This window comes from Ovis canadensis, chromosome 15 (assembly GCF_042477335.2).
Source record: "Ovis canadensis isolate MfBH-ARS-UI-01 breed Bighorn chromosome 15, ARS-UI_OviCan_v2, whole genome shotgun sequence".
Classification (NCBI taxonomy): Eukaryota; Metazoa; Chordata; class Mammalia; order Artiodactyla; family Bovidae; genus Ovis; species Ovis canadensis.
The window spans coordinates 61100828-61127884 of NC_091259.1; the positions used below are offsets into that span (position 1 = coordinate 61100828).

The window sequence follows — 27057 nt, forward strand, 5'->3', positions numbered from 1 at the left end:
ACTTGGTTGTTTCCTGCACAGCTAGAGAGGCTGGGGTGGTAAAGATCTGTGTATTTTAATCTTTGAAAGGTCTGATATATTTTAGAAAAATCCCATCATTATTAGTCCATTTAGAGGAGAACTCTCACTGTCATCCTTGCCATTACTGGAAGGGCACACTCTATGTGTGACTGTATTGCATTAGTAGTAAATTCTTCTCTAGCCTGAGACAGATGTATGGAACATTACCTTTGATTGAGGGAATTTTGATCAGCCTGTAACTTTAATGAGAGCAGTTACATCCAGATTTTTTTTAAAGTGCCTTTGAACAGCACTCTTCCGACGAGCCCTGTGTTCCTGACACCACTGCATTGATTATCTTTTACTGAGGAATTGAGAGAAGCTCCCCCAAAACGTGGGGACTGCTGTGGTCACCAAAATAGGTATAGTTTGTATTGCAGGGGATATTTGATGGGAGACCTCTTAAAAATTGATTAGTCCAATCACATCTTTCATTTCAGTCACATTCTTACAGAGTATAAGCCTCATACAAAAAACTTCGTCATTTTTGGTCAGGGCTATATCCTTAGCTCTAAAAGCAGTTCTTAACACATAGATTCTCATGTGCTGTAAATGTTTGTGGAATTAAACTTAGTGCATACAGGCCCTATGTCTAGTACTAAAGTGGGAGAGGAGATATCAAGGATGAATAGGACATGGTTCCAAATTGAAAGAAGTTCATATTTGTTTTATTCTAAATTCTTAAGTATGGCTAGTTAACATTTGAAGTACTATTAATAATAGGGAATAAATACTCTGGAGTAGTTACTTAGCATTTGAAAGACAGTAATCAGAACTTTCTCTACAGAGGCTCCTATAAGCCCTTTAGTTATTTCTGCAATCATCCAGTAGCTGAGGTTTGTTGACCAGCATAGTGAATATTATAAATGTTTTCTAAATTTTTAATTTTTGTAATGTTTAAACAAATAATAAAAAGGTCAATAAAATGAATACCTGTATACCCATCACTCATATTTTGTCATTATGAAGATAAATAATTTTTCATGGTAAAATGGGCATTATTCATGACATGATTAGCTACAAATATTCTGTAGGCATCTCCACCCTTGAATGAACAGGATTGAAGAATCTAGTGAGCTCCACAGCCTGTTCCTTCAGTGGAGGCTTGCCCTATGGCTAGGAATTCCATTTGCTTTTGTGTTTAGCTGTCAGACAATTCAATTATTTGATTCTAACCTGAAGGTTAGTTGAAGCCTCCTGCTAGATGATTGCCTTGAGTGAACCTGTCATACAGGTTATTTATTTGTATCTAAAAGGATACAACGCTAGCTGGAACTTAATGATACTTATATAGTAAGTTATATGACACACACAAAAAACTTTTAAGTGCTGTGAGATATATCTGACATAAAATTTGTCATTTTGACCAATTTAAGTATACAATTCATTGGCCTTGAGTATACATTCATAGTGTTGTGCAATCATCGCTGTTCTTTCTCCAAAATATTTTTATCACTCCAAACAGGAACTCTGTACCCATTAATCCATACCGCCTCATTCCATCATACCCCCTAACCCCCGTTAACCTCTAACCTACTTTCTCTTTCTATAGATTTGCCTATTCTAGATAAGTAAGTGGAATCATACCATATTTGTGCTTTTGTGACCTGGCTTATTTCACGCAGCATGTTTTCAAGGTTCATTCACATCGTAGCATGTTCTAGTAGTTCATTCCTTTTTATGGCTGGATATTCCGTGTTGTCAAGGCTATGGTCTTCCCAGTGGTCACGTATAGTTCTGAGAGCTGGACTGTAAAGAAGGTAGAGCACCAAAGAATTGATATCTTTGAACTGTGGTGCTAGACAAGACTCCTGAAACTCTTGGGGAGCGTGGAGATCAAACCAGTCAATCTTAAGGGAAATCAACCCTGAATACTCATTGGAAGGACTGATACTGAAGCTGAAGCTCCAGTGTTTTGTTCATCTGATGTGTACAGATGACTCATTGGAAAAGTCCCTGATGCTGGGAAAGATTGAGGGCAGAACGAGAAGAGGGCATCAGAGGATCAGATGGCTGGATGGTATCACCGATGCAATGGACATGAACTTGGGCAAACTTTGGGAGATGGTGAGGGACAGGGAGGCCTGGCGTCCTGCAGTCCATGGGGTTCCAGAGAGTCGGACATGACTGGGCAACTGAACAACAACAGCGTTTCATTTAGTTAATCCTTTGGTCTCCTGATGGACTCTTGAGTTCTTATTTTTTGGCTGTTGTGAATAATGCTTCATAAGCATTGGAATACAAGTATCTGTTTGACTCCCTCTTTTATTTTGGGTATATAATTAGGAGTGGAATTGCCAGGTCAAGGGAATCATTAAACTGTTTTCTACAGCAGCTGTACAATTTTACATTCTTACCTACAATGTGTGAGGGCCCCAATTACTCACATTCTTGTTAGTACTTGTTATTTTCTGATTTTTTAAAAAAATAACCATTCTAGTGGGTATCTCATTAGGTTTTGATTTGCATTTCCCTAATGAATATGATGTTGAGCCTTTTTTCATGTCCTTATTGATAACTTTGTGTTTCTTCTTTGGAGAAATGTTTGTTCAGGTCTTTCTGCTCAATTTTGAGTTCTGTTTTTGTTGTTGTAAGTTTTTTTTAAAATGAATTCTGAATATTAAATCCTTGCCAGATACATGATTTGTAAATATTTTGTCTCACTGTATAGGTTGTCTTTTCACTTTTTTGTTAGTATCCTTTGCACAAAAGTTTTTAGTTATGATGAAGTCCAATTAATGCTTTTTCTTTTTGGTCTAAATTGCTTAATGCTTTTCTGTTTCACTTTTTCAGTCAGCGTAGTAATTCGGAGATTCATTCAGCTAGTTACATGTATCAATAATTTATTCTTTCTTATTGTAGAGTAGTATTTCATTGTACATGTCACAGTTTGTTTATCTGTTTGCCTCTTAATAGACATTTGGGTTGTTTTCAGTTCTTAGCTATTACAAATAAAGCTACTGTGACCATTCACTTGCAAGTCTTTGTACAAAATAATTTTTTTTTCTCTTAAATAAATACTTGACTTGAGATGGCTGGATCATATGGTATGTATGCTTCCTTTTCTAAGAAACTGCCAAACTTTTCCAAAGTGGTTTTCCCATTTTCTTACCAGTAGTGTATGAATGTTCTGGTTTCTCTCAGTCTTTGCCAACATTTGATAGTGATAGTCTTTTTAATTTTCGCAATTCTGGTTGTTATGTAGTGGTATCTCATTGTGGTTTTAATTTGTATTTCCCTTTTGAACTGTGGTGTTGGAGAAGACTCTTGAGAGTCCCTTGGACTGTAAGGAGATCCAACCAATCCATTCTGAAGGAGATTAGCCCTGGGATTTCTTTGGAAGGACTGATGCTAAAGCTGAAACTCCAGTACCCTGGCCACCTCATGAGAAGAGTTGACTCATTGGAAAAGACTCTGATGCTGGGAGGGATTGGGGGCAGGAGGAGAAGGGGATGACCAAGGATGAGATGGCTGGATGGCATCACTGACTTGATGGACGTGAGTCTGAGTGAACTCCGGGAGTTGGTGATGGACAGGGAAGCCTGGCGTGCTGCGATTCATGGGGTCGCAAAGAGTCAGACACGACTGAGCGACTGAACTGAAGAAAGGCAGTGCCAAAGAATGCTCAAACTACCGCAAAATTGTACTCATCTCACATGCTAGTAAAGTAATGCTTAAAATTCTCCAAGCCATGCTTCAGCAATACGTGAACCATGACTTCCCGATGTTCAAGCTGGTTTTAGAAAAGGCAGAGGAACCAGAGATCAAATTGTCAACATCTGCTGGATCATGGAAAAAGCAAGAGAGTTCCAGAAAAGCGTCTATTTCTGCTTTATTGACTATGCCAAAGCCTTTGACTGTGTGGATCATGATAAACTGTGGAAAATTCTGAAAGAGATGGGAATACCAGACCACCAGACCTGCCTCTTGAGAAACCTGTATGCAGGTCAGGAAGCAACAGTTAGAATTAGATATGGAACAACAGAGTGGTTCCAAATAGGAAAAGGAGTACGTCAAGGCTGTGTATCGTCACCCTGCTTATTGAAAGTCTATGCAGAGTACATCATGAGAAATGCTGGGCTGGAGGAAGCACAAGCTGGAATCAAGAATGTGGGAGAAATATCAATAACCTCAGATATGCAGATGACACCACCCTTATGGCAGAAAGTGAAGAACTAAAGAGCCTCTTGAAAAAGTGAAAGAAGAGAGTGGAAAAGTTGGCTTAAAGCTCAACATTCAGAAAACGAAGATCATGGCATCTGGTCCCATCACTTCATGGCAAATAGATGGGGAAACAGTGGAAACAGTGGCTGACTTTAGTTTTTTGGGCTCCAAAATCACAGCAGATGGTGAATGCAGCCATGAAATTAAATGACGCTACTCCTTGGAAGGAAAATTATGACCAACCTAGACAGCATATTAAAAAGCAGAGACATTACTTTGCCAACAAAGGTCCGTCTAGTCAAAACCACTGGTTTTTCCAGTGGTCATGTATGGATGTGAGAGTTGTACTGTGAAGAAAGCTGAGCACCAAAGAATTGATGCTTTTGAACTGTGGTGTTGGAGAAGACTCTTGAGAGTCCCTTGGACTGCAAGGAGATCCAGCCAGTCCATGCTAAAGGAGATCAGTCCTGAGTGTTCATTGGAAGGACTGATGTTGAAGCTGAAACTCCAATGCTTTGGCCACCTGATGTGAAGAGCTGCCTCATTTGAAAAGACCCTGATGCTGGGAAAGATTGAGAGCATGAGGAGGAGGGGACGACAGAGAATGAGATGGTTGGATGGCATCACTGACTCGATGGACAAGGGTTTGGGTGAACTCTAGGAGTTGGTGATGGACAGGGAGGCCTGGTGTGCTGTGGTTCATGGGGTCGCAAAGAGTCGGACACGACTGAGTGGCTGAACTTAACTAATGACTAGTAATGTTGAGCATCTTTCCATGTGTTTATTTGTATTTTCTTACTGTTGAATTTGGAAAGATTTTTGAATACAAGTCTTATCAGGTATATGCTTTGTAAATATTTTTCTCCCTGTATCAGTCTCTTTTCATTTTCTTAGAGCCCTTTGAATGGTAGAAGTTTTTAACTTTCCAAAAGTACACTTTGTTCTTTTTTTTTTCCCTTTTGTAGATTTTGCTTTTGATGTTATATCCAAGAATTCTTTTTCCAAAGTTAACAAAGATTTTCTCCTGTGGTTTCTTCTGGAAGTTTTATAGTTTTAGGCTTTACATTTAGGTCTGTGATCCATTTTGAGTTAATTTTTATATATGTTGTGCATATGGATGTCCCAATTATTCTGGCACATTTGCTGAAAAGACTGTCCTTCTCCATTGGATTGCTTTCTGCACCTTTGTCAAATATTAGTTACCTGCATATTGTGGGTTTGTTTCTAAACTCTGTATTATATCATTGATCTATTTGTTTATTATTACACCAGTACCATGCTGTTTTGATTATTGTAGCTTTCTAGTAAGAAGTTATTTTGGCTTCTTGGGTCACTGTATATCCATCTGAATTTTAGTATTGGCTTGCCAGTTTCTACAAAAACACTTGCTGGCATTCTGATTCAGATTGCCTAGAGTCTATCGATCAATTCGGGGAGAATTGATATCTCAGTAATTGAGTCTTCAAACTCATAAACATGATATCCTTCTATTTATTTATTTCTTCGTTAGTTTCTCTCAGCAGTGGTTTGTGGTTTTCACTTTCCAGCTCTTTTATCAGATTTATCTTAAATATTTCACATTTTTGGATATTACTGTAAGTGGTATTACAATTCTTGCAAGTATATAAAAATACTATTGGTTTTCACATTTTGATACTTTATCCTACAACTGTGCTAAACTCATTTAGTAGTTGTAGTAGCTTTTTTTTGTAGATTCTAGTGAATTTTCTACATGGAGGATCATGTCTGTGAATAATGACTGTTTTTATTGAAGGACTTTTACTACCTGATTTTTAAATGATAGTCATCAAGAGAATATGGTACTGGCATAGGGAAAAGACATAGATCAATGGAATAGAATATAGTCCTGGAATAGACCCCCTCATAAATAGTCAATTGATATTCCTAAGGGCACAGAAGTAATTCAGTGGCAAAAGAACTGTCTTTTCAACAGTGATGTTGGAACAGACTTATCCTGTGAATAAATCAATCTTGATCTGTATACCATGGATCATAGACTAAACATAAAAGCTAAAATTATGCAGAAGAAGACCTAGAAGAAAAAAATATTGCTCTTAGGGTAGGCAAAGATTTACTAGACAAGAACTCCAAAAATCCTAATCACAGAAGAAAAAAATGATATATTGAATTTTATTAAAGTTAAAATCTTCTACGCATTTAGAAAATAAAGCAAATACTGGGAAAAGATATTCTCAAAATATCTAACAGCCAACTTTTATTTAGAATTTTTTTAAAAAAGAAACTTGATTGAAAACAGACACTTCACAAAAGAAGACATGCTACCGAAAATGTGAAAAGATGCTCAACATAGTTAACCAGCAGGGAGATACTCACTAAAATCACATATGGGATATCCCCTACTTTCTCTGGAATAGCTAAAATTAAAAGGCTAAGAATTCCATGTGTCCAAATGAGTGTGAGAATAAGCTGGATTTCTCATGAATTGTTAATGGGAGTAGATCCTCCCTCCATATCTACAGGGTAATGGTTCCAGAAACCATGTGGATATCAAAATCCGTGGATGTTCAAGTCCCTTATGAAAAGCAGAGTACAGTTGGCCTTTGGCATCTGCAGGTTCAGTGTACACAGGTTCCACCAAAGGCAGATTGATGTTTTTAAAACACTTACTTATTTTATTTTTGGTTGCACAGCTTTTCATTGCTGCATGCAGGCTTTCTCTAGTTGCAGAGAGCTGGGGCTGCTCTTCATTGCAGTGCGTGGGCTCCTCATTGCAGTGCGTGGGCTCCTCATTGCAGTGGCTTCTCTTGTTGCGGAGCACAGGCTCTAGATGCACAGGCTTCAGTAGTTGCAGCACATGGGCTCAGTAGTTGCGGCACAGGCACTCATTAATTGAGGCTCACAGGCTCTAGAGTGCGAGCTCAGAAGTTGTGGTGCACGGACTTAGTTGCTCTGCAGCACATGGAATCTTCCTGGACCAGGGACTGAACCCATATCCTCTGCATTGGCAGGAGGATTCTTATCCACTGCACTACCAGGGAATCTGGCAGATTGATTTTTGATTTTTGATCTGTGGTTGATTAGATCTACTGATGTGGAACCCATGGATATGGAGGACTGATTGTATAAAATGGTATATCTCCATGGGAAACATTTTGGCAGTGTATAAGTTTAAACATACACTTAGCTACTTGATGGAAAAGGCACTGGCGACCCACTCCAGGACTCTTGTCTGGAAAATCCCATGGACGGAGGAGCCTGCTAGGCTGCAGTCCATGGGGTCGCAGAGTCAGACATGACTGAGTGACTTCACTTTCACTTTTCACTTTCATGCACTGGAGAAGGAAATGGCAACCCACTCCAGTGTTCTTGCCTGGAGAATCCCAGGGACGGGGGAACCTGGTTGGCTGGCATCTATGGCGTCACACAGAGTCAGACACGACTGACGTGACTTAGCAGCAGCAGCGGCAACTATTTAACAGAGCAATTCTACTTGTAGCTGTTCAGACAAGCAAAATAAAAACATCTGTTCAGAAAAAGACATGAATGTTCATAGCAGCTTTATTCATAACAGCTCCAAACTAAGTACAACTCACATGTATAATACTTGAATGGATAAACATACTGTGGTATATTCATGCAATGGAATATAACTTATCCATAAAAAGAATATAAGGAATATAGTATTATAATGAACTTAGTAGCATGGATGAATATAAAAAATGTGCTGTGAATGAATCTTGACATAAAGGAATGTATGCTGTATGATTTTATAGTAGGCAACACTAATCTGTAGTCATAGTTATAAAATTAAGTGTCAGGGAGGCCTGGCGTGCTACAATTCATGGGGTCGCAAAGAGTCGGACACGACTGAGCGACTGAACTGAACTGAACTGAACTGAGCTGAGTAGGGTGGGAGTTTAAAAAAAACTAGTGGTTTTTTAAAAATTGTTTTTGTTTTTGGCCATGCTGCATTCCATTTGTGGATTCTTAGTTCCCTGACCAGGGATCAAACTCCGGCCCTTGGCAGCAAAAGTATACAGTCTAAGCACTGTACTGCCAGGGAATTCCCACTATTGGGTTTGAGGTGACTTTCTTGGTGGTAAAAATGTTCTGTATCTTGATTAGGGATATGGTTACTTGGATATATACATTTGTTGAAATTCGTTGAGCTGTGCATTCCATATGAGATCATTTTATTATATGTAGGTTATTCCTTAACATAGTTGATTTAAAAAAGAAAAAACAACAGCTCAAGGTGGATTGTAGATCTGTATGTGAAATGTCAAAAAATAATTCCTTAAAGATACTATGAGGGCGATGACTGAGTGAGTGTGACTTTGTAGACATGGGGTTTGTGCTGGGGATCTTGGGGAAGGGGGGTGGTACCTCTGGACCCTCCTTTTCTTGGCAGGGATTCCCGATCTATGTAATTTATGGAGGTAGAAGGAATGGGCTCTGGCCTCCTTGGCATCGTGTCTTCAGTACCAGCAGCTTCCAGTCCTCTGGTTCTATCCTCAAGTGCCAGGACACAGAGCCAAAAAATAGATACTATGAGACAATTTCTTTAAAAATAATCACTAATGTTAAACTGCATTAAAACCTGGAGCTTCTTGCCTTTAAAAGGCACTACCAAGAGAATGAAAAAGGCGAGCTAGTATGAGAGGGGGGGAAAAGTGTGTGTGTGTGTGTGTTTCTTAGAGGTATGTATTTTTTCTTGAAAATTGCTGCATATCCAAAAAGTATAACTCCTATAAATTATTAGGGGAAATTCCAAATATTTGAAAGGAGAAACGGCAACAATGTGAATAGGCATGTCATAAAAAAGAATTTCCAAATAATCGATAAGCATGTGAAAAACTGCTCTAGATCTTTAGTCATCAGAGAAATACAAATTGAAGTCATAATGCAGTATTAATATGTATGCACTGAAATGGCCAAAATAGACAATTCTGAGTGTTAACAAGGTTGAGAGCAACTGTCATTCCTGCTACATTGCAGATTGGGGTGAGAGTATAATTTGTACAATGAATTTGGGGAAGCTATGGCAGTGTACCCCCACTTTATGACTAAACAGCTTCTCTTCTACAATATATCCCACAGAATAGTATATGTATCAGGATACATTTTTAAGAATGGTCATAGTAGTTTATTTGTGAATAAAAAAATTAATAGTTACACAAGTATCTATAGCAATAAAATCATTGAGTTATTTTGTAGTCAAACATTGGAATACTATAAAACAGTGAGAAAGAACAAACTACTAAATACACCTACATGGATGAATCTCATAAACGGAATGTTTATTTTTAAATTGGAGAGTAGTTGCTTTACAATGTTGTGTTAGTTTCTGCTATACAAAAGAGTGAATCAGCTATATGTGTACATATATCCCCTCCCTCTTGGATCACAAATGAAATGTTGACTGAAGAAAGAGAGATTCAATAAATACATAAAATTCCATTTATGTAAAAACTCAAAAACAGGTGAAGGTATGTTTTTGGTGTTGTAAGCTGGGATCATGGATATTTTGGGGTGAGGAGTAGGCACAAAGGGTTCCTGATCTGGGTGGTAGTCACCTGGATGTGCTTATTTTGTAGAATTTTTCATGTTTTACATTTATCATTTGTACACTGTGTGTATAGTGATATGATTTTTAAAAGTTTATTTTGGGGACTTCCCTGATGGTCCAGTGGTCAAGACCCCATGCTTCCACTGTAGGGCGCATGGCTTTGATTCCTGGTCGGGGAACTAAGATCCCACATGCACAGCACAGCCTTAAAGAAAAGTTTATTTTTAAAAATTAATGACAAAGTAAAGATAGTTTGAGGAAAAATATTACATGGTATTCTTGGAGTGTGGCTGAGAATGAGATTACTATACGGAAGTCAATAGTTGTCAGTAATAGTATCTAAAGATAGAGGCAGGGGATTCCCTCGTGGTCCAGTGATTAGGACTCACCCCTTCCACTGCAGGGGGCACAGGTTCCATCCTTGGTCAGGGAGCTAAGATCCCATGAGCTGCCGAGCATGGCCAGTAAATAAATAAACATTAAAAAAAATGGAGGCAGTAAAAAGCATTCCACTTTACAGAGGTGGGCAACTTCACTTGGTACAGTCTGAGATCTCTTGTTTTGGCTCTCACTGCTTGTTTCTTGCTGTTAGCTCTAGGACTCCTCTATGGTTGCTGTACAGCGCTTACCATGGGAACTTACTGGAGTTGTACAAGCCAGTGTGAGGGATATTTAACATCCAGTGAAGCAAACTTTGGTCAGCAGGAGGTGGGAGTCTATTTATGCAGACACACTCACACGTACATATATACGTATATAGTATTTGCTTACCCATTTCTCACTTCAGGTTTGAGTCTTGAGCTGCATTTCCTACAGTTTCTCACACTGTCCTCTGTAGGACAACCATTAGGCCAACCACTTTTATTGGCTTGCTGTCTCTTGTTGTACCATTCCATCCTTAACTCCTGCTCCCCAGCAAAGTATTCCTGAAAAAGCCTTCTGCTCAGACTCTGACCTGCTCACCTTAACAAAGAACTATCTGGCCCAAAATGTCAATAGTACTGAGGTTGGGAAACCCTAGTATTTGAAGCCAGTGGTTTGCTTTAAAACCTAAGCTCTTCAGTATTCAAACACAGACTTTATGAAATAACCACTGAGTGTTAATTTTTGTGTCTATAAAATGATGATGATAGGTACAAACAAAGCCCTTGAGGATTAAATAAGGTAAGCTCTATAAACTTCATGTCTGAAACATGGAAGAGTTCAATAAACAGCAGCTGTCAATACTTCTTTTTTTTTTTTTTTAGCCCTCATAGAAAAACTTTATTGGAAAGCAGGGAAAACTACCAAGATATAAATGAAGATGAAAAGTAAAAAAAGTTCAGACATAAAGTGTATGACCTTGGTTTAAGTGGGAATGGAACCCTTTGGTGGTTTGTAGTTAGTGACCTATATTTTCACTTTGTGGCACTGATGCTACTACAGCTAAGTCGCTTCAGTCGTGTCTGACTCTGTTCGACCCCATAGACGGCAGCCCACCAGGCTCCTCCGTCTCTGGGATTCTCCAGGCAAGAACACTGGAGTGGGTTGCCATTTCCTTCTCCTATCAGTACTTCTTATTCAGGGTTATATGCTATTGTCTGACACTATCTGAGCCATTTTCCCTGAGTATAAAAACTCTTTCCTAGAGACCAAGTTCTCAAGTCCTTATAAATAACCATCAAAAGGGACCAAAAACTAGCATCTACAGAATCCAGTGTAGAGAAAATACCAACATGATTCATATGAAGATTTAAACAGATATATGGGGTTTTCAGTTTTGTAAATTTTTAACTTCAAGTTGATGCTGTGTTCACAGAGATTCAGCATTGCAATGAAAAAGTTGTTCTGCCAATAGCACAAGTTCACTGTCAAAAACTTTGAGAGCAGCCATAAACATCATTTGGAAGCAAAGGATGCATTCTGAAACACTTAAAAAGCCAGACAACATAGTATGTAAACACAATTAATCACTGAACAAAGTAACGCTAAAATACATAAAACAGGAAATTTTTTAGTTTTTTTTTTAAATGGCAACATCTGTGTATATATATATTATTGGGGGCTATTTTATGCATTTAGGATGTTTAGTAGCAGTTCCTGGCCTCTACCCACTAGATACCAGTAGCAACATACACCTATCCCCTCAGTTGTGATAGCCAGAAGTGTCTCCAGACATTGCCAGGTGTAAAATCATCCTTGGCTGAGAACCACCAAGGTAAATGTAGATTTGAATTCCAGTTCAAAGGTTATGGCTCTGAATTTGAACACATTACCTAATTCTGGAATGGGTGAATTTAACTCAGATGACCATTATATCTACTACTGTGGACAAGAATCCCTTAGAAGAAATGGAGTAGCCTTCAAAGTCAAAAAAAGAGTCCAAAATGCAGTTCTTGGGTGCAGTCTCAAAAATGACAGAATGATCTCTGTTCTTTTACAAGGCAAACCATTCAGTATCACAGTAATCCAAGTCTGTGCCCCTACCATTAATGCTGAAGAAGCTGAAGTTGAATGGTTCTGTGAAGACCTACAAGACCTTCTAGAACTAACACCCCCAAAAGATATCCTTTTCACTGTAGGGGACTGGAATGCAAAAGTAGGAAGTCAAGAGATACCTGGAGTAACAGGCAAGTTTGGCCTTGGAGTACAAAATGAAACAGGGCAAAGGGTAACAGAGTTTAAGAGAAAGCACTGGTCATAACAAACACCCTTTTCCAACAACATAAGAGAAGACTCTACACATGGACTCTCACCAGATGGTCAATACTGAAATCAGATTGATTCTACTTTATGCAGCCGAAGATGGAGAAGCTCTATACAATTAGGAAAAACAAGACTGGGAGCTTACTGTGGCTCAGATCATGAACCCCTTATTGCCAAATTCAGGCTTAAATTGAAGAAAGTAGGGAAAACTACTAGACCATTCAGGTATGACCTAAATCAAAGCATACAGTGGAAGTGACAAATAGATTCAAGGGATTAGATCTGATAGAGTGCCTGAAGAACTGTGGATGGAGGTTCGTGACATTGTACAGGAGGCAGTGATCAAGACCATCCCCAAGAAAAAGAAATGCACAACGGCAAAATGGTTGTCTGAGGAGGCCTTACAAATAGCTGAGAAAGGAGAAGCGAAAGCCAAAGGAGAAAAGGAAAAATAAACCCATTCGAATGCAGAGTTCCAAACAATAGCAAGGAGAGATAAGAAAGCCTTCCTTAGTGATCAATGCAAAGAAATAAAGGAAAATAATAAACAATGAGAAATTTTTTAAAAAGAATAAAAATAATGGGAAAGACTAGGGATCTCTTCAAGAAAATTTGAGATACCAAAGGAACATTTCATGCAAAGATGAGCACAATAAAGGACAGAGATGGTATGGATCTAATGGAAGCAGAAGATATTAAGAAGTGGCAAGAATACACAGAACTGTACAAAAAAGATCTTCATGACCCAGATAACCACGATGGTGTGATCACTCACCTAGAGCCAGACATCCTGGAATGGGAAGTCAAGTGGGCCATAGGAAGCATCACTACGTACAAAGCTAGTGGCGGTGATGGAATTCCAGTTGAGCTATTTCAAATCCTAAAAGATGATGCTGTGAAAGTGTTGCACTCAGTATGCCAGCAAATTTGGAAAACAGCAGTGGCCACAGGACTGGAAAAGGTCAGTTTTCATTCCAATCCCAAAGAAAGGCAGTGCCAAAGAATGCTCAAACTACCGCACAATTGTACTCATTTCACACGATAGTAAAGTAATGCTCCGAATTCTCCAAGCCAGGCTTCAACAGTACATGAACCATGAACTTCTGCATGTTCAGCTGGTTTTAGAAAAGGCAGCAGAACCAGAGATCAAATTGCCACCATCTGTTGGATTATTGTAAGCAAGAGAGTTCCAGAAAAACATCTACTACTGCTTTACTGACTCCTCTAAAGCTTTTGACTGTGTAGATCACAACAAACTGGAAAATTCTTCAAGAGATGGGCATACCAGACCACCTGACCTGCCTCCTGAGAAATCTGTATGCAGGTCAAGAAGCAACCGTTAGAACTGGACGTGAAACAGCCAACTGGTTCCAAATCAGGAAAGGAGTACGACAAGGCTGTATATTGTCACTCTGCTTATTTAACTTATATGCAGAGTACTTCATGTGAAATGCTGGGCTGGATGAAACTCAAGCTGGAATCAAGATTGCCAGGAGAAATATCAGTAACCTCAGGTACGCAGATGATACCACCCTTATGGCAGAAAGTGAAGAAGAACAAAAGAGCCTCTTGATGAAAGTGAAAGAGGAGAGTGAAAAAGTTGGCTTAAAACTCAATATTTCCCTACTTTCTTCAATTTAAGCCTGAATTTGGCAAAACTAAGATCATGGCATCCGGTCCGATCACTTCATGGCAAAAATATGGGGAAACACTGGAAATAGTGAGAGACTTTATTGTTTTGGGCTCCAAAATCACAGCAGATGGTGACTGCAGCCATGAAATTAAAAGATGCTTGCTCCTTGGAAGAAAAGCTATGACAAACCTAGACAGCATATTAAAAAGCAGAGGCATTACTTTGCCAACAAAGGTCCATCTATTCAAAGCTATGGTTTTTCCAGTAGTCATGTATGGATGTGAGAGTTGGACTATAAAGTTGAATGCTGAAGAATTGATGCGTTTGAACTGTGGTATTGGAAGAGAGTTCCAGAAAAACATCTGTTTCTGCTTTATTGACTATGCCAAAGCCTCTGATTGTGTGGATCACCATAAACTGTGGAAAATTCTGAAAGAGATGGGAATACCAGACCACCTGACCTGCTTCTTGAGAAACCTGTATGCAGGTCAGGAAGCAACAGTTAGAACTGGACATGGAACAACAGACTGGTTCCAAATAGGAAAAGGAGTACGTCAAGGCTGTATATTGTCACCCTGCTTATTTAACTTATATGCAGAGTCCATCGTGAGAAATGCTGGGCTGGATGAAGCACAAGCTGGAATCAAGATGGCCGGGAGAAATATCAATAACCTCAGATATGAAGATGACACCACCCTTATTTATGGCAGAAGGCGAAGAAGAACTAAAGAGCCTCTTGATGAAAGTGAAAGAGGAGAGTGAAAAAGTTGGCTTAAAGCTCAACATTCAGAAAACTAAGATCATGGCATCTGGTCCTATCACTTCATGGCAAATAAATGGGGAAACAGTGGAAACAGTGAGAGACTCTTTTTCTGGGCTCCAAAATCACTGTAGATGGTGATTGCAGCCATGAAATTAAAAGATGCTTACTCCTTGGAAGAAAAGTTATGAACAATCTAGACAGCATATTAAAAAGCAGAGACATTACTTTGCCAACAAAGGTCCATCTATTCAAAGCTATGGTTTTTCCAGTAGTCATGTATGGATGTGAGAGTTGGACTATAAAGAAAGCTGAGCGCCGAAGAATTGATGCTTTTTAACTGTGGTGTTGGAGAAGACTCTTGAGAGTCCCTTGGACTGCAAAGAGATCCAGCCAGTCCATCCTCAAGGAGATCAGTCCTAGGTGTTCATTGGAAGGTCTGATGCTAAAGCTGAAACTCCAATACTTTGGCCACCTGATGCGAAGAGCTGACTCATTTGAAAGACTGTGATGCTGGGAAAGATTGAGGGCATGAGGAGAAGGGGACAACAGAGGAGGAGATGGTTGTATGGCATCACCTATTCAATGGACATGAGTTTGGGTAGGCTCCAGGAGTTGGTGTTGGACAGGGAGGCCTGGTGTGCTGCAGCTCATGGGGTCGCAAAGAGTCAGACACGACTGAGCGACTGAACTTAACTGATTGGAGAAGACTCTTGAGAGTCCGTTGGACAGCAGGGAGATCCAAGTAGTCCATCTTAAACAAAATCAATCCTGAATATTCATTGGAAGGATTGATGCTGAAGCTAACGCTGCAATACTTCGGTGACCAGATGCGAAGAGTCGACTCATTGGAAAAGACCCTGATGCTGGGAAAGATTGAGGCAGGAGGAGAAGGGGACGACAGAGGATGAGATGATTGGATGGCATCACTGACAACGATGGACATGAGTTTGAGCAAGCTCTGGGAGTTGGTGATGGACAGGGAACCCTGGTGTCCTGCAGTCCATGGGGTCACAAAGAGTCGTACACGACTGAGCGACTAAACTGAACTGAACCTAAGTCGTAAAGCTTAGTTGTTGTTTTTTGAGCGCCACATCTGACACACACACAGTTCAGTAAGTGATAAGGTGATACTGAAACTTGTTTTCTTTTTGCCACTCTGCCTTTCTATTCTCTTCAAGTGCAATGCCCCTTAGTGAAGCCTGTGTTCATGTTGTTGAATGAGAATTTCTCATCTAAGATTGTTAAAAGGCTTTGATCTTTCATGTAGGCAGTTAGCATAGAATTCAGGTTTGCTTTCTCTCTAGCTATGGATCAGCTTTCATCCTCTTGTGTTCTTGTTTGACTTGAGAAGTTGGGAGTACATTATTTCATTTGAATCTCCTCCTTATATAACATTGTATTTTGTGTTCTTTACATATTCATAACCTCTTTAGTTAGACTCAGCGTGTTAAGACTAGTTCAGGCTTATTGGAATCATACCTATGGAAATTGGAAATATAAGGCTAAATCTTTATCAAAACAAGAAATTAACATGTGATATGGTATTATTAACTAAAGTACAGATTTTGTTCAAATTTCATAAAATCTTATGCCAGTGTCCATTATTTGTTTTCATACCTTTTTCAAGATTCCACATTGTATTTAAGTTACACTGAGCAGTTTCAGCTGCTCAACAAATTCTGATAAATTCTCTTTTCATTTTTATTCTGTTACAAAAATTTTCTTATTTTCCTTATTATGGCTTCTTAGATACATCCATTATTTTAAAATGGACATTTAATTTCCAGATGCATGGGGTTTTTAAAGTGTCTTGGATATTAATTTCTCATTTAAATGCTTTCTTCTCTGCAATCACCATCTGTGTTTTTTTCAGTCTAACTTTATTGAGGCTTTAAATGACTAAGTCAATGAACTCTCTTGGTAGATGTCATATTGCACTTAAAAATATGTGGGTTATTTTCAAATATCTCTTGATATTGATTTCTAACATAATTCCACAATGATAAGAGAACAGGCTCTGTATGATTTTAATGCCTTTAGACTGTGAAATTTTTGCACCTTGTTTTATGTCCCTGGAAATGTTCCAGTGTCTGGGACTGTTATAAGCCATTTTTTCTGTTGCCAATAGGCCCAAAGCCCTTTCTTGCTTAGTCCAACTTCCCTGACCCTCTGTGGCATATACATCTTTGCTATTCTCCTGGCCTAGTGCAGTTATATTTGGATTATGGAAATAAAGAAAGTTTTTTGGCTAAGTGAATAAACCTTAGTTCTTGATTATGTGTATTATCTTAGCTTTTGTGATTTCATATTGCTCAAGAATGCAGAGCAGTTAAATCTTAAGCCATGAAGTGGGTGTTTGGTAAGAGTCAAGTAGAAGCTGACATACTTAAAAAATAAGAGGGCTTTATATCCAATAAGGAAATAGTCTCAGAACTTTCCTGTTTGTTCTAATAGACTACTGAATAAATGGTATTTTTAAGCCTTTTGTTGCCTAAAACTACTGTCTCAATGTGATTTGTATTTTTAGCTGCGAGAAGAAAAGTTACAAGAGGAGAAAACCTCTGAAGATCAAATCCACAAGTTATTACCAGAGGACACAGAAATAGGAAAAAGGAAAATAGATGAACAGAAAAAAAGAGATGAGCCATTAGTACTGAAGACAAATCTAGAGCATGTAAGTAGATCACTTTTTTGATGGACACTTGTCTCAAAATCAGCCATTAGCCCAGGTGACATGGATCTGAAAAACCTGTCTTGATCAGTAACAGTCATTGACTATGCAACTTAGGAGTATTGAAGACCTTAGCATCCAGATGGAGAGCTGGAGAAAATGATTTGTGAACAGGACAATGAGACTTGTGTGAAAAGATTAAGGGAGAGCAGTGGGGAAAAATGGTGAGTGAGAAGGAAAACCTAGTGTGGTATATGCTGCTTTGGGTAAGCTTTGTACATAAGTTGTCATTTTGACTTAGGTGTTGTTATTTGATGGAGTTCTGTATGTGTTATATCCTCAACTAGGAGGATGAACTTTCCTTAAAGGTTGTATTTTATTTCCCTTTACTCTTTATAATAACCCAAACAGCATAGTTCTCTAGTTATAAGGTTTGTGTGTGTGTGTGTCTGTGTGTGTGCTCAGTTATGTCCGACTCTTTGCGACCCCATGAACTGTATGTAGTCCACCAGGCTTACAGGGTAAGTCCTCAAAATTAGATGAGATACTTTGTTTAAACTTAACTTAATTAAACTTCTAATTGGGCCAAATCTTGCCTGAATTCTTTTCATTACTTATTTACCAAGCAAATTACTGTAAAAGGTTTTAAATTGTATATTTAACTAATACAAGAAAGCCCTTTGGAGGATCCACTGATTATGGCTCAAATGTATGATTACAATTGGTTTTCTTTTTCTTTAGCAATTTATATTGGGTCGGACATCTTCTATTACTTGCTGTATGTACTTAGCTAAATACCTTTAGAGTCATACCTGTTAAAATGTTTTATGATTCTGTCTTGTTCGTATTTCAGGTTATATTTTTAATTAGGTGGATTAATAAAGTTTTATTATATATAAAGACAGCATAACAGAATAGAGGGAAAAAAATCTCTAGACCAGAAGTCTGCCTGTTAAACAGGTCCCAGCATTATAACAGGTTGTACAACTTTGGCCATGTTACATAATTTCTCAGTGCTTTTGGTTTACTCTTTGCAAAGGTGTTTTCCCTGAACTTTAGAAACTGAGATTACATAAGCTTTCTTGAATTGATAGTATTTGCTGACTGTCAGTGTGTATGTGGGGCTTTTTGATCCCAGTTATAATAATTGTTATTATTTGATTGTTAAAAATAACCATTTGTATTCCAACCTTCTGAAAAGATTCAGTTTAAAAAATATGAAATGCTTATGTACTCTTAAAACTCTGTTCACCAGGAACTACAAAAGGAAAAAGACTGCTTTTGGAGAGAATATGGTTCATCTAGGAAGGCAAGAATAAAATACATGATAGTTTTGTGTGTATAGTAGTTCTTCTGACTAATAGCCCCGAACTAATAGTTGTCTGTGGTCTCTAAAAACTGCAAACTCTGCTTCTTCACCCCAACAGGACTATCCATTATTGTTCTCATCAGAAACTGCCCGGAAAGATATTTCTTTTCAGAACAAACCAATTTTGGTAGAGAGCTTACTCTTTACTATGGCCCTTTGATAGAAAGAACCTGTTGTTGTTGACCTTGCCAGACCCAGGTTTCCTCGAGGAAATATCTCGAATATCCACTCATAACAAAGATGGAAATTTGCTCTAATTATTTTTTATTTTGCCACTTCAATCTTTGTAATAGGAATTAATTACATCAATCTAAAATTTAATCTTAAAAGGAATCAGGAAGTATTAATACCAATTCTGATTGGTCATGGCCAGTTTTGCAAAATTGCCTATACATTGAATAAAATTGGATCTATGAACACTTCAAGTTTTAGATTTTGTGATTTTACCTTTTTTCTGCCTGCATTTATATTTCATATTTTTGAGACTTTTACCATAAAATATTTCTTAAGAAATTTTGGTGTAGAACAAGTAATTTCGTTTAGTTTAGCCAACGATACATTCATTGGGACTGAAGAGAAGTTCAAGTGGTCTCAGTGGAAGGTCAGTTAAAGGATTATTTTTAATAGAGAGTATTATGATTAGAGCTGGATTGATCATTTTACCCTCCTGAATCAAAAAGCTCAGTGGCTAAAAATAAAATAAAATAAAAAAAGAAAAGCTCAGTGGCTCCCCATTTCCTGTGGAACTAAATGAGAACTCTTCATGTTTAAGTCTTTAGTATTAGTCTAGCTTCTGTTTCTATCCTTGCTTATATCCCAGAACTCTAGGGACTGTTTGCTGAACTGTTTGCTTTTTCCCAAACATATAACCCATGCTTTCTCTTCTGAGGATCCTTGCTTTTGCATTTCATCTCATTGATACACCGTTAACCTTACCTGATGAAATGCTGTTAATCTCTCTATATGGCCAGTTCAAAAGCTGTTGCCTTCCTGGAACTGGTAGGAATTTCTTGTTTCTCCACTTCTATTATCCATTCTCTTCCCCCTCAACTTTCCTTTCCTCAGTTTGTTACTTTTATATGACTTATTTAATTCTTCCTTATGTTATGGTTATTTGTGTGTTTGTATTTCTCTATTTGATTTGTAAGTTTGTTGACTATAGGAAATATGTCTTAACCATTTTAAAAAATCTCTCATGGTACCTTGCACATCACAAGAGTTTGATTCATGTTTATCAAGTTGAATTCAAATAGAGGAAGGCAAGGGCTGATTGTGGAAGCAGTTATCTGTTATTTGTTTAGAATGGAAATAAAATAGGCACAGTGTTTATTATGATCTGTTATGACAGTTAATACCAATAATAGTTCAAATTGTTGGAAAACAATTTGGTGTAACAATTATAGCCATACCAAAGATTATAAAGCTGAAAGTGGAAAATTGCTTGTCATCCCACAACCTAGAGATAACTGCTATAAACATTTTGGTGAATATCCTTGCAGATTTCTAAGTGTGTGTGTGTGTGTGTGTGTGTATGTATAACATTTTGTTTTTATTTTCAGAAAATGCAACCTAGTATACATACTGTTTTGTGATCTATTTTAATAAATTATAAATCATGGATGTCTTGCCATGTAAATAAAGAATCCCGCGTCATTATTTAGAGGTCCGCTAGTTATTCTTTACTGTAGGATTTACCTAATTAATCTCCTATTGATATTTTGTGTCTTAAACCACCACTGTGATGATATCCATGTGTCTCATTGCCTGTGTGCATGCTTAGTCTCTCAGTCATGTCCAGCGCTTTGAGACCTCATGGACTCTAGCCCACCAGGCTCCTCTGTTCATGAAATTGTCCAGGCAAGAATACTGGAGTGGTTTGCCATATTCTGTTCCAGGGGATCTATGCTATAGGTTTATTTTTATGCAGTGTTAAAGATGAGAGGTAAATATTTTCCTATCTTATGGTTTTAGGTTTTTGTGGGAGTAGAAATAGAGAGGAGTTGGGGTTTGGAGTACTTTCTCTTTATGTAATTATTTATAATAATGTAAATTTATTTTCAACAATTAAAAGAAACCTGGCATATTTGTATTATAACACTAAAGTGTTTTCTTAAAAGAGTAATAGTACTTAAGTTGATGTAAACAAAATCTATCTTTTGTTGACCATTTACTACTTGTGAGCTAATGCACCTTGTGTTTTTAATGGTTTATCACAATAGGTGTATTAATAGTAGAGAGATAATTCTTAATTTTATAGATGAGAAACTGAGACTCAGAAAGGTAAAGCAGCTAACTTCTGGAGACAGTGATAGCTAGTAGTAGAGCTGGAATTTGAATATTCTTTTATTCGGTACTGAATTGATTGTGTAGAAAATCCTAAATAAAGAAGGATTGCCATTATTTACCCTCCCCTGTTGAGCCTATTGATGTCAAAGGTTTTTCTTGCTTCCCACAATATTTGGTAATGAGTTAGTGCTATTAACATCTCTCCAGTGAATAGTTTGTACAACAGGGTTTTAAGGAATGATAGATACCCTACAAAACTGAAGAGCTGCTCTGTAAATTATAATCCTTCAATTCTTTCTTGAAGGCTATTTTAAACCTAGCCTATTGTATGAATGTGCCTATCAGCCTAGAGAATAGCAAAACATTTAAGGAATACAATGTACTCTGAGCCGTAAGATGCCTTGCATGCCTCTGTCCATAACTCTAACTTTGATATTAACTTAATCATTAGAAAACTGGTTAATCATTAGATGATTATACATTTTTTTTGTTTACCTACTGTATAATAGTATCAGAAGTTTTAGAGAAAAGGTAATCATTTACTGTCCAAGTCAGTTGTCTAAAACAGAAGTCAGACTCCTCAGTAAGAAGCTACAGTTCAGTGTGATAGTTGCTCCCCCTGCCTGCCAATGCAGGAGGCGCAGGAGACACGGGTTCAGTCCCTGGGTTGGAGAGATCTCCTGGAGAAGGAAATAGCAACCCACTCCAGTATTCTTGCCTGGAGAATCCCAGGGACAGAGGAGCCTGGCAGGCTACAGTCTATAGGTTTGTACAGAGTCAGACATGACTTAAGTGATTTAGCCCACACATACATACTATAAAGAAGAAAAGTGAAGTCACTCAGTCGTGTCTGACTCTTCGTGACCCCATGGACTGCAGCCTACCAGGCTCCTCCATCCATGGGATTTTCCAGGCAAGAGTACTGGAGTGGGGTGCCATTGCCTTCTCCACTATAAAGAAGAAACTCATATTAAATCATGAGCAAATTCTCATATGTTGTATGTAAAAGGCACATGTAAAAGAAACATTGAATATAAATTTAAAGACTCGAAACTCAAAAATAAAGTGAAGGTAAATGAAATAGTATCAGCAAGATGGAAAAAGCTGATGGAAAAACCTTTCAAGAGAAAGTAGCATTTAAGATGCCTCTGAAAGGCTAGTGAATATTTTATAGGCAGAAAATGTAGAAGGAGAATCTTAGGGAAAGGGACTAATAGCATGTCCAAAAGAATAGAAGTGTTGAAAGACTGTGATGGTACATGTGGAGAGTTGAGAATAGTTTGATTGCTGTAGAGCTCAAGGAGTTACCTTTGTTGGAACTGCTGGGAGAAAAACTTTAAAGAAGGTTGGATCCAGGTTTTGAAGGCTATTGGATCATGCTGAGGTATTTAGACTTGATCCTAAAGTCACCAACAGTTAAGCAGGGGAGTGATGGGCTCTGTGTGCTTAATAGGATGGAGAGGATTAGAGGGAAGAAAGGCTGGAAAGAGCAAGACCTGTAAGTAGATTGTTGCCATAATCAAGGCAGGAGATGATGAGAATGTAAGGAAAGGCGATGATGATGAGTAGAGTGTGAGAGACAGAGTAGGGTATTAGATCCGAGAGACATCTCAGTACAGTGGGGCAAAGCAGGAGTGGCATGGAGGCAGTGTGAAAACATGTTCTGGATCGAAGGACCAGCATTAGCTACCTGTTAACTCTAAGATCCTAGGCAAATTAACTGCTCTGAGCCTCAGTTTGCCATCTGTAAAAGATAATAGGCCTTTCTTAGTTGAACTGGTTAAAGAATAAATGAAATAAAATATTTGGGTGTGTTGGGGTACTCAAGAGCTCTGTGCAATGTTATGACTTTGAAAAAAGGGAAGGAGTCATGGATGACATCGAGGCTGCTAACTGGGTTCATAGTGGGACTTAGAGAAGAGAAATAGCGAGCTTGATTTTGGATACATTCAGTTTGAGCTGTATTGAGCTATCCAGATTGGGATCCCAGGAGGCAGCTGGCATCATCGCTTGGACTGAGGGAAGGGGCATGTGTTAGAGAGGTTTGGGCTCTAGCTGTGGGGGGTCCGTGGGAACCCGCATAGACAGTGTTGTCTCCCTTGTCTCCTGCCAGTGTCCTGCACGCCTCTCAGATTCAGAGAATGAAGAGCCTTCCCGAGGCAAGATGATACAGACACACCGCTCGGCATTTGTTTCCAAGAGCAGCTCCTACTCCTTAGCTTTCCTGGCAGGGTAAGAGACTGATAATGAACTCAGTCAGGGTTCTTTCATTCTGGGGTATGAGGCAAAAGGGACGGGGTTGCGGGTGGGGCAGGGGAGCAAAAGGATTTACTGTAGTTACTTTGGGGGAGGTGGGAGTCGGGGAAGGGGGAAACTGGTTTTCAAATATGGATTAGAAAGAAATAAGGGACTGAACTGAATTTTTAAAGAAAAGTAAACCTTATCCTTTTCTGGTATCGTCAGGATAGGATTGTACTAATTGCTCTGCTGAACAGAAGAGTTGAACTTTCTATTCTGGGAGGAAACAATAAAGCCTTATTCAGTATCCATTGATACTGAAGACGGTAGCCATGGATTTTCTTTGTGAACTTTTTTCTCTTAGTAGGAACTTGAGGCCAAAGTTGATTTTTTTTTTTTCAGTGCCTGGAAGTAAAATATATCTTGATAGGTTTCAAGAGGGCAAACTGAAAAGTTTTTAAGACCCTTGTCAAGGAATCTCTTGATACTTTGTACTTTGCAGGCCCTGGGAAGGAAAGGAAGGAGAAATTGGATGGATGTTGGGTGATGGAAGAATAATGAAGGCCTCAGTGGAAGGAAGGATGGATAGATAGATAGGAGGGAAAGGAAGGGAAGGAAAAATGAAAGAAGGGAGGAAGGCTGGAAGGAATCATTTATTCAGTGGACATTCTGGGGACAGCTACTACATGCCATACTCTGTTTTAATATGAAAACACACGATCTTTACCCCATTTGTTGTCTGTTTTGGTTTAGCTGGTGTTGCTCACTCTTACTTCTAGGGTTCTTCTCTTCCTTAACACAGCATTATGAAGTGGCCTTTCTTGTTTACTTGTGGACATACACCTGGATCCTTTTTGTCTGAATGCTCTTTATTGTTAGTCACTAATAAATAAAACCAAAAAAATCTACCAAGTTTAAGAATGTCATAAAGTTCATACTGTTGTGATCCCTGATGTTTTTATATCTGAATCCTTTTTGTATATGTTCTGATTTTCCTGTTCTTTTTTTAAAAAAATTTATTGGAGTATAGTTGATTTAATGTTGTGTTCATTTCAAGTATACAGCAAAGTGATTCAGTTATACATATATTCATTCTTTTTCAGATTCTTTTCCCATATAGATTATTGCAGAATGTTGAGTATTTCTGTGAGTAAAATTCACTAAACTTCTCTTTCCCTTAAATGCCTTCCTTTCTCTGGGTGATGGTGACTCCTTCCAGGAAGGCTGTTTCCTAGACTATTTATTCATTCATTTGAAATTTGTTGAATGGCCACTCTTACAGTTTGACTGATGTAATAAGGACCCAGTATATAATGTGTAAGCCAGTGTACTTTACCATTTATGATGATGATAAACTCTTGCTTTGTGCATATGTGCTTGAAATATAAATGCTCTGTAAAGTTAAAAAATTCAAGATTGCTTGACTAAGAATTGTCAGCTGCAGAATGTATATATAGAACATTTTCCCATTTATAGCAGAAATATCTTAATGGTTTTTAGAGAGATCTACTGAAAAAGAGAAAAAGATCATATCATTAATTCGAATCAAGTTACAATAAATATCCCCTGAAACAAAATAATGTTGCTCTTGGCAATCTGCAATTAGTCAATATCTCTTCATTTGAAATTACTTGGAAAAAAAGGAAATTAAACCCAAATACGATGTCGAGGCCAAATTGCCCCAATTAATTGGAGTAGACGTTGTATAGGTGAACTACTTATTCCCAATTCTGATCTCTGCCCTTGTAATTCATTCTTTTAAAGTGATTAGAAGGTTAATATGTTGTTACTTAGAAATGCCTAGCAAGGAACTTTGAAAATTCTTCTCTGAAGGGCAAAATGTAAAGTCTATATATACCAAGGGGAGTGCTTCTGATTATGTGTGGCTCTGGAATATCTGTAGGACATCTTTTTTTCCTGCTCCTTGGCTCATCTTTTCTCGTAGTTTGTAACATTGAGTCACAATGGGCTTAATTTATAGGAAAATATTCATTTAACATTTTATTGTTGAGATGTTTACAGTCATATTCTACATTTATGAATTTCAGCATTTTCCTCCAAATATACAAGGTTGTGGGCTGAGTTCAATTACTAGTACAATTGAAAAAAAATTAATTGGATTTGGTTGGTACAGTTATCTTTTTAGGAAATTATTTGTTGATGTTATGGAAACTTTAGGTTGGAAAATCTATTATGGTAATACTGTGAACTGCATCTCTTATTTAGTCAACATGTTTTATTTCTTAGTTAAGAAAATATTGTTTCAATTTTAGATGATATTTAGGAAAATAGTGTGGAGTTGTTAGTGCTGACACTGAGATGAGGTTTATGGATATATTAAAAAAGAATTAGCATGATGATGGTTGCATCACAGTGTGCCTCTGAACTTAAAATGGTTAAAATGGTAACTTCTATGTTATATGTTTTGGCACAAGTAAAAAGGAATTAGCATTGGTAATAGTTTGGGAGTATTTCAAATACATTTTTTCTATCTGGTAAGCAACAGCTAAAGAACAGGTTTTCTCTGCAAGTGTGTTTCCTAACGAGAATTCATTTGTACTAGTTTTAACGTTTTTTTAAAACATCTGTATTTAAATCAAATTAATCTGCATTTATTTTACTTATCTACTCTATAAACTTTTCTTTCTTAAGCCCAGAAGCATGGAGGTAAGAGCAAGTAGGCCTGGTAGGATGGTTATTTTGGAAGAAGTCTATCAGTAGATTCTGGCTGAATCTTGCAAGCGCAGCTCAGACTACTTGCATTTGAAACGTTCAAAACAAAGAATGTTTTGCTACACTATTAATAAACTCCTATAGCTCTTTGAAAATGAAGCTTCTTTCAAATAGGCAGGTAGAGTAATAGTTAACTCAAGGTCATCTCTAAGTTAATTATCAAATATATGTGAATTGAAAAGATTTAATAACTTGAACCATAAGATATAAATTATAAAGTTAAGGTCTTATTTTAGATATCTGAAAAACTGGTTTGTTGTTCATTTAAATTTATTTCCCTTCATTCCTCATACCCTCTTTACCACTTGAAGAATCAAAAAAAAAAAAAAAACCTAATTGCAAGTTATACTAAAAGTTCAATCTGGAAAAACTTTCTCTGTTGAGCCAGTGTCTTTTCTAAGAGCTACATGTCCAGTTCCATTTTCCTCTGTGCTTTGACTGTCAAGAAGTTTAGGATCATGGCAGAGTTTTTAGTTCAGTCATCATGGCCTTACAACATGGCATATGATTTTTAAAAATAACATTTGGTATACTCTTCTCATATTTATTACTTAATGTGGTCTTTATTAAGGCTCTGGACATGGAACAACAGACTGGTTCCAAATAGGAAAAGGAGTATGTCAAGGCTGTATATTTTCACCCTGCTTATTTAACTTATATGCAGAGTACATCATGAGAAACACTGGGTTGGAAGAAACACAAGCTGGAATCAAGATTGCCGGGAGAAATATCAATCACCTCAGATATGCAGATGACACCACCCTTATGGCAGAAAGTGAAGAGGAGCTAAAAAGCCTCTTGATGAAAGTGAAAGAGGAGAGTGAAAAAGTTGGCGTAAAGCTCAACATTCAGAAAACAAAGATCATGGCATCCGGTCCCATCACTTAATGGGAAACAGATGGGG

General features: G+C 37.9%; 1 protein-coding gene and 1 non-coding gene across 2 annotated transcripts in view; both read left to right on the forward strand.

Annotated features, from left to right (window-relative positions):
- Window positions 1-27057, forward strand: part of RNF169 (ring finger protein 169) — an 88175-nt gene that overhangs the window by 41470 nt on the left and 19648 nt on the right. Inside the window, exons 3-4 of the mRNA XM_069553091.1 lie at window positions 17384-17530; window positions 23296-23414. Coding sequence (XP_069409192.1) covers window positions 17384-17530; window positions 23296-23414 — 266 coding nt within the window. The remainder of the gene's footprint in view (window positions 1-17383; window positions 17531-23295; window positions 23415-27057) is intronic.
- Window positions 8601-8738, forward strand: LOC138421438 (small nucleolar RNA SNORA57). Its single transcript, XR_011249514.1, has one exon. It is a non-coding gene; the product is annotated as a small nucleolar RNA SNORA57 (small nucleolar RNA).